Source organism: Austrofundulus limnaeus, unplaced genomic scaffold, assembly GCF_001266775.1.
Source record: "Austrofundulus limnaeus strain Quisiro unplaced genomic scaffold, Austrofundulus_limnaeus-1.0 Scaffold1529, whole genome shotgun sequence".
Taxonomy (NCBI): Eukaryota; Metazoa; Chordata; class Actinopteri; order Cyprinodontiformes; family Rivulidae; genus Austrofundulus; species Austrofundulus limnaeus.
Window position 1 is genome coordinate 9,489 of NW_013953931.1, and position 8,922 is coordinate 18,410.

General features: G+C 37.4%; 1 protein-coding gene across 1 annotated transcript in view; it reads right to left on the bottom strand.

Annotated features, from left to right (window-relative positions):
• Positions 1-8,922, bottom strand: part of gucy1b1 (guanylate cyclase 1 soluble subunit beta 1) — a 20,685-nt gene that overhangs the window by 3,656 nt on the left and 8,107 nt on the right. Inside the window, exons 8-10 of the mRNA XM_014032750.1 lie at positions 8,624-8,757; positions 2,956-3,153; positions 825-1,062 (exon numbers count right to left, since the gene is read on the bottom strand). Of these exons, the coding sequence (XP_013888204.1) occupies positions 825-1,062; positions 2,956-3,153; positions 8,624-8,757 (570 nt within the window). The remainder of the gene's footprint in view (positions 1-824; positions 1,063-2,955; positions 3,154-8,623; positions 8,758-8,922) is intronic.

An 8,922-nucleotide genomic window follows, 5' to 3' on the forward strand; every position in this document is an offset into this window, starting at 1 on the left:
CTTACCTTTCTGGTCACTTGGAAAATAATTTCATTTGACTCAAATTCAGGAGCGTATGCTGGCTCATCAGCAGACATTAAATCTGAAGCCTAGAAAAGAAGAAACTGAATTATAGGGCAGCTCACGCTTTAAGGCGTGAGCATTGACACGCCGAAAAACTTTAATAGAAAACCTTTTTTATCTGTGGTTTTAAAGGGGAAATATTATGTGTTTCTCAGGCATATATTTAAATACTATACCATAATAAAGTAGGCTATATGTCACCTTTAGCTGTTATCAAAATGCTGTTTTTATGTTTAAATAGAAAATAAACTTATCTTCTCATCACTTCCTCTTCTAAACGCCTTGAAATTGGCCTCTGTCTCTTTAAGAACCACCTTCTGCTTCTGTCTCGCCAAAGACAGTTTAAGTTTCACTTTCACCCGAGAGCCTGCAGGAGTCATGGGCGGGGCATGTGGGGGTGGGGAGGTGTTTTCCGTGATGAGGAAGTTTGGCTTCAAGACACATCCCAGGGGCATTTCTGGTCCCCACCTGTCGTTTTGCTCCTCAGCATGGCTTCATAAAAACACTGCAAGATTTCTCAAACATGCATGAATGAGTCAAAGCAAGGCTTTGGGCATGTTTTTATGATAGTATAACATTATAACATGATATAAAACTCCAAAAAGTTGATTTTACAGGATATTGCCCCTTTAAAATGGAGAATCGGCTGTTTTTTAACGTCTTTTTGTAATAAATGAATGTGAATCATTTTGTTACAGAAATCCCCAACCCTACCCTGGACTGAGATTACAAACTGTGACTGTAAAGTTCTTGCTTCCAACCTTGTACACGTAGGGGTTCTTCCGGGAGTCTGTCAAGATGTCGAACCGCGTGTACACGTCGTTGAGCAGGTTGACGATCTTGATGGCTCCCTCGGCCGAGGCGTGTTTGCTGCAGAACGCGTTGAACCCCACGATGCCGCTGAACAGGATGGTAACGTTGTCGTAGCGTTTCGCTGGAACCGGACGTTTGTGTCGCAGCTCGTTGGCAACAGATGGAGGCAGAACAGAATAGAGCAGCCTAAAAAATAAATGAAGAGAAGAACAAGCATTCAGATGAAGGATGGAGTTCCATTTGCTCAGCACAGTGAGGAGCAGGGGCTGCCAGACTCCAGTCCACCCTTGGATCAGCGTTTTATTTGCTCTCCCACCACCTTTTGGTCACTTTGCAACGTAAGCTGCTCTCAGACTGGAATGGTGGTGTTTCTATGGCAACTGCTAGATGGTGGCTGCCTCGTTACAAGCACAAGAACTTTCCTTGATGTATTGAAACATCAAAACACATGGGGATGGAAACCACACCCTCAAAACAATATGAACTAGAGAACACTTAAACRTAACATTTAAAACACAAAGTGTTTTTCCCTGACACACACCAGAAACAACATGTTCTTATCAGAAACTGTAGTGACGTGAAGAGCGGTTCCCTTAAATGTTAAGAGGGGAAAGTGTGAATTTCAATCAGYGTTTGGAGCCTGAAACAGTTTGATGCTGGAGTACTGGCAGAATAATATTACAGGGATCCAACGGGAGAATAAAAGCCTTTTCTTATATAGAGATTTGGTYGTCTTTAAATAACACCCCCTCCACCTTTGTGACTGTTGCCCACTGGTGTGCTGAATTACTATGGCAGGCCAGACCCTAACCTGTGTTCAGGGTATCAGGAGCTACAGATTAGCTGGGTAAATATCAACCTGCATAATAAAGTCAGACCCCAGGTGTTCCTGTTGTCATGTCGCATTATTAGAACCGTATGAAACTGAGACATTGTACGCTGCTGTAGTGTAAATAGTTCCTCTGCAGATATCCCTCACAAGTTTATTTTTTAATCTCACAAAATAAACTGTTGAACAAACTCCACCACTTTACAACATTTGAATATGAGGTTTAATCACTGTAGAGGAATAATCTGGACTACTGGAAAAATCTGGACTACTATCACTTATTTACAAGTCATTTAATTATACTGAATATGTTTATAAGACTAGCCTTATAAAGACTTATAAAACACCTAAAAGTGTCATAAGATGCTGTCATACATTACTGCAGGCTCAGTATTTAGAGATATTAATGCTGTCGTTTTTTTAAACAGTTAAATTGAATATTTTGCTTGTTGTGTACCTTTATTTTTCCTGTTGGTCACTCTACTTGTTAGACTCCTTTATTATGGTGTTCCTAAGAAATATTTAATGTTGAAAATGTAGCAGATGAAGAAGACAGAGCAATCAAAGTAAATAACTTGAATAATGTAGCTGTAGGCTTGCTATTTGGGTCCTTCTTACTCTTTTTATCTAACAGACTGGAACTGAATATTGCTGGTTTAGAAAGTGTTTACAGTCTAGTTAATTGTCAAATGATTATCTTTGTATTAGTCTTAATGTGAAAGTACTAGAATATGATTTAGTTTAATGTTGCTTTGGGTAAGCCTGTTTTTAAGCCTTTGCTATGTTTCTATTTCTCCTCTGAAAATTGCTTGCAACCTTTTAATTTTTACTTACTAAGCAATTTTGTCAAAGCAGCAAATCTAGCATTTTGTTTCCTGGGGACACAATAGAATTGTGAAAAGCTGCAATATTCTTGTGAGCTGCAATTGTGAGCTGACTTTTTCAGCAAATGTTTTACATATAAATATAGACACAAGAAGAGTCCGTGGTTAACTATTGCAGTTTTTGATGAGAAAATAGGAAGAGAGGAAATTAAATAAACTGAGATGATAAGCTAATTAAAGGAAAGTATTCATTATTACTTTAATGCTTTGCTTTTTCACTTTATTTTATAACAGTTTGGATTATTTTTTGCARGAAAATTCATGATATATATGTACTGTATATTCCCATGCTGTTTTAGTCATCTAGTGGTTTGTGTGATTTAAACTAGATGAGCAACTTATTTTAGGAAAAAAACCCAATCAAACCTATCTGTTTTCTTCTTCTCGTCCTCCAGGGCCCGCAGTGTGTGCTGGAGACGATCTGTCAAGATTTCCAGCTCCTGGGTCAGCTTATACTCCTCACGAAACTGCTCGCCCAGCAGCACCAGGTCACGTGTGGCATCATGCAGTGGGATGTCGCTCAGGTAAAGCCCCCGCCGTGTCAGATCGTCCAGGTTCATAACACTGACCACAGCAATACAGAGCAGGAAACAAGAGAAAACAGGGAAGTTGTGAAAAACTTTTATTTTACTTTTATTTTTAGAGCTCTTTTTTTTTGTCTTTTTTTTTTTTTTGGAAATGATAAATTTCCATCTTTGGTGGCAGGAACGCTGTAGAAGTGCATGTTGTTCTTATTCTTATCGTGAACCAGTATAAATTAAACACATCATAAAGAATGAAGCGGTGAGATCATCATCCTGGCTGAGCTTAGTGTCTCCGAATAAATGATGGTCTTGTTGAATGAGGTCAGACACTGTTCTATAAGGCTCTTCTCTGATAAGGTGAATAATGTTTTTTTTTCTTTTTAGTTTCTGTTGGTTAGTTTCTGCTCTGCAGCAACCATTCTATAAAAGCTTTCACAGAATGGCATGAAACAGAATGGAAAGAATAAGCTCTATTGAACACACTTCCCTGGATTTATTTCCAACAAAACATTTTTAACAATTCTTCCTTAAATTTACGTATCCAGATTAAAAAAAAAAACTTCTTGATATTTTTTTTTATTTGAGTGTTTCGACTTTAACACCGAACATGTGTGCAAACATGAACTAGCATCTCCTTCTGAGCGAGTGAAGTTTTCATCTTTTTCTTCAATAAATAATGTTCTTTTTTTTTGGTTAAAGATGTCCACAAAGAGATGTGTGCAATCTGAATCTAAATAGAGTCATTTTTATCAAAGATAAATTCATTAATGAGCCGCTTAAAAAGGCTGAAATATGGATTTCWATTTGTTTTGCAGCAATACGTCTGTTGGTTTGTTTGCTGCTTTTCACAGTGGGTCCCTAAGTTCCCTACACCAATTTAATTTATGAAGTTTTGGACACACCTGCACATTCATTTTGAATAGACAGGTGAATATTGCAATACATAACGTACCTCTAAAAGATAATGCAAACCTTTTAAAACAGCAAAAACTGAAGTAATTAGGCTGAGTTATTCAGAAAACATCTGAACAGGATTGGAATAACTGATAGGATTATTAATTGATTCAAATGTGGTGAAGGTGATGTTTCATAATCAATAATTTTGTTTGATAAAATGGTTCCAGTTTTTTTAATCATTATCCTCTTACAGTTCTCATTTGCTTTGTCTTAGGCTCTTGTCTTAGTTTCAGTTTTGCAACTGTTTCTGTCTCCTGACAGGCTTTGTTTTACTTCAGATTTTCTTTATGTAATTCCTCCACCTGCCTGATGTGATGTTTTGTGTTTGGACCCTCCATTACTGCTGCACACACTGTGACAAACTGCATTRAGGCATAACATCCACGCTTTGGACCTTTCATACTACCTGGAGTAGATTTACTCGTAGTTTGGATGGTCATACGAACTGCTTCGTTGATGAAGCTGTAAACTTGGTGAACATGATGTTTCCAGAAGAGTCAAATGTAGCTGCATTCTTCCCAGTGAGCATAAAGGTAAAATGGTAATAAAAGAAACTTTACAKTTAAATGCTGATCTGACATGGGTATGAACAAACTAGAAAACAGAACTAAAATGACCAAAGTAACGTTGTTTTTACTGCACTGTAAAATCTATTTCCATAACACACACTCAATCCTAACGTAACAGAACCTCTTGCAAACTTGGAAACATATGGGAAACTGACGTCAAACCAAAAATGCAGCAACTTTATAAAAAGGACAGAATCTTGTCCACAAAACCAAAACTGTCTTTGAGATCCCTTAATGCAGCTACGAACTTCTTTTGAAATTTAATGCCCTTAAAAGGCTTTAAACAAATTAAGGATGAGAGCCGAGTAAGAACAGCATCTGATAAATGTCTATACTCCCATGTGAACTAAATTTGTTTTTAAACCTTTTTTTTTGTGCGTGTGTGTGTGAAATACAGTTTATTGTCTCTGCCAAATTTGACATCAAGAGAAGTCTTTGCTTGATTTATTGTCCTTTAAGAGACGGCATGGCGAAGAAAATTAATGATACTCTTAAAAGATAAATGTTCATTTTTCATACTTTACAACATTGTTTTTTTATGTTTGATTAGAAAGGACCTGGACCAAACTAATGGTTTTAATCCCAATAGTTATTACTAAGCAGCTTTTTCTACAGTAAATGAAGAAGTATTGAAGTATTTATTTATTTATTTATTTATTTATTTATTTATTTATTTAGCCGTCCATTCTTTTTGCATGTGTTTGTGTAAGATATSATATTTAAAAGCACAGTTGTGGTAAGTGAACAAAGCGATGCGCCAGAAATGTGTCAAATTCTATAATTACTGTGCTGCTTCCTGGTGCTCAGTTCCCACTTGCCTGTYATGCTACTGCTGCCCAGGTGATGATGGGAAAAAAAAATAAATTGGAAGAGGAAGGAAAGGGGCCAAAAGGATGACTTACAAGTTAGTGATCAAGCAAAAGACATACAGTAAAGTAAAACAAACTTCTGTATTTCCTATTCGAGACTAAAAAGACACTTTAAAAGGCATATTCACAGAGAGCAAATTCATTTCTTGTGCCAGGGGAAGTGCATAAAGCCAACATCCATGGTTATAAACAGATAAACAAAAAGTGACAAAACGAATCTGTTTTTATTTTTTAACATCACCTGCCCACATTTCAGTGATGTTGCGCTCTGATTATCCCTGCAGGTCCACAACCGTTCCCTCACACCCGAAGTGTTGGCACCCTCAAATGTGTTGCAAAATGTTTCTTTACACAGAATTAATGCTGTGCTTTAAAACCTTGACAGTTTGGAAACTGCTTGGTTCTACTGTATAGAAATGCATATTGTCTACATTTTGTCACCGCGAGGCACATAAGACAAAACTGGAAAGTTTGAAGAGCCAAGCCAATTGCTTTTATTAAACCTGATGATGCATTAGTGCTCAATGAAACTCGTAGAAGTGACATTAGAAAATGCTAAAGCTTCTTACATTAGTACTTTCTACTTTGTTAAACGTGTATTTGATCAAAGATCATGAGTGTGTACCCCAGGGGTGTCCAATCCTGGTCCTTGTGGGTCACTATCCTGCATGTGCTTGTTTCCCCTATTGTTTCCCTGATCCAAAACACCTGATTCAGTGATTGAACTACCACTTTAAGTTCTGCACAAACCTGTTAATCACGGATTTATTCAAATCAGGTGTTTTGGAGCAGAGAGGCGTCTAAAACACGCAGGAAAGCGGCCCTTAAGGACAAGGATTGGACACCGTTGGTCTACACCATGACTAAACTCATGCACGTCCACACAACAAGCAAGCAGGGATATTTATCTGACTCTAAGCACTGATTGTGATCAGAACTGCTGTCTATATATTTCACAGCAAAGTGATAAGATAATGGTATTGGGAGAATACACTGACATTGGGGAGCAATTCAGATGTAGACGTTCCTGAAATCCCTACCTTCATGAATCTMCAATAATCTGCTCCCAGTAGACTTATGAGTGCATCATTTATCCACAACAAGATTGAGCCTCATGTTGTGTGTGATACAAGCAAATATGTTCCAACTTTCATCATTTATCACATTCCAGTATTTTAACCCTCATGCCCAGTTTACCCTACTGATACAGTGATTTGTAGTGTTAATGTTACAACTGGTACTCCTTCCACCTTCCTCTGAGGACTCCCAACTCACATGCAGTGCATGAAACTCACACTGCATGTCCTTTTCCCCCGACACACTTGTGAACAAATCTGTAAGTCATTCTGCTGCTGCACCGACAGAGGAAACTGAATTGCTCCACACAGACAAGATCACAAGGTGAAAATCAGGCCCTTAACAGTTGAAAGAGCTTAAAGCTACAATGAGAAATAAACACAAAAGCAGCCCACACATCTAAATGTGACAAACAGAATTATACAAACTCTTTTTGTAAATGTCAGGAATTGCTCGCAGCTGTTTTACTGCGTCCTGTTTACKTACAATAATGTGATGCTGCTAATGCTGCAGGTCAATGAATTAGTAAATAGTGTCAAACAGATATTAATTTGTTGGTTCATCATCCACATTAAACTCTCCCTAAAGCTGGGATGTGTAACAATAGCAGGATCAATCTGTTAAATGGCATTCAGTCCATCAGACATCAGTAACTTTTGAATGTATTCTACCCACAGCTTCAATCAGACGCGTCTGTGAACACGAGCTGCTGCGTCTGCACACTATTTACTATTCAATCAAGACTGAACCGTAAATCAAGTCAGGCTGTCACCTTCCGAGYCACAACAGCGTGTATTAGTGTGCCAAGTGACCTGCAGTAGTTATCTATTAGATAAAGCTGCAAATATCAATTTATCACACTTTATAAGCTCTCAGCACTCAAAATGTGAAAAATGTATTGCATCACTCTAAAAGCCTAATTGTGATCAACTCAGAAATGTGATCTTTGTCTAAAACAGACTCCAGTATAAGAAGCTCCACGCTCACAAACATCAAGACCTTCTAGAGTCACTGTTTTATCATAACAATATGCCATTATTGCCATTAAACTTCACCTCAAGCCGACACACAAGAAGCTTTTTTCTTAAACAGGCACAAAAGAAGGAAAAAATAATAATTAGTGCACAAAAGGTTTAGTAAGATATCAAACATGATTAATCATCATCATCAGGTTATTCTTAATTATGTGGCTCAGGCTCTGAGAAGAAATGACAAAATAGTTAAATATATAGGTGAAAACACAGATGAGGATGTTTTATACAGTGGCATTATTTTAATAGTTAGAAAAAATGTTTCAAATTCTTCTGAGCTGCTGAACCGATTGACTTGAACGACAGAAAACTGCTGCAAGTTTTCCCAAAAATGTGACTTTGACACAAGAAATCAAATGATTTGTTGAAAATGAAACGTTATGCAATCATCAAGATTTCTTCCCCTCAAAAAATACTAAAACTACAAAGTGAATAATTCAGGCCCAACATGTAATATACTGTAAAGCACTGAAAGCCAAAAAAAAAAGGTAACTTTAGTGTTGAGGAAACATTTCAGATATTTTAGCATTTTTTAAAGGATTCAGCTCAGGGTTTTTCTTTGAGAAATATATTTAATCACAGTTTTACCAATACAACAGACAACAGTGAGTTCATTTACCCCATTAAGAAAGGTTTTATGGAGCTGTGAAATCATAAATGCTACAAACAYATTTACAGACTAAAGAAAAAAAAAGTATTCACGCTAAATTATTTGCTTCTAAAAATGGACACTAATAAAAGCTCAAAATAGAGTCTGAACTTTACAACTCTTGTTTTAAATGCGGTTTTCATTAAGTAAAAAGGCAAAACATCACAGAGAGAAAAGTATTAAGAACTATTTTTCATAATTATGTCCAGATGAGATTATTTAAAGAAGTGTATCTGATCGTAACACATCAATTTTGTTTAAAAAAGAACTTATATTTGCATGTAAAGGGGAGCCGCTGTTTGGGCGGGCATATTCAGTCAGTGCTTCTGTCAAAAAACACGCTGCACGGTGTGCTTACCTGGGAGAGCAAAGGAAAAGAATGTTCTCTGCCTCTGGCAAATAAATCATCTGCCCTTTCAGCCTCAGACAGCTGATCTCCACCCCCGTCAGCTCGTCCTCATTCTCCACAGTCTCCACATTAAGCAGGCCCTCCTGTCACGAATACATCACACATGAATATTTCATCACACTGTATGTTCTTCTCTAAATCCCCCTCAAAACTGGCAACTGCTCTTTGGAGGAAAATCATTTCAGATTTCATGTGTGTGTGTGTGTGTGTGTGTGTGTGTGTGTGTGTGTGTGTGTGTGTGTGTGTGT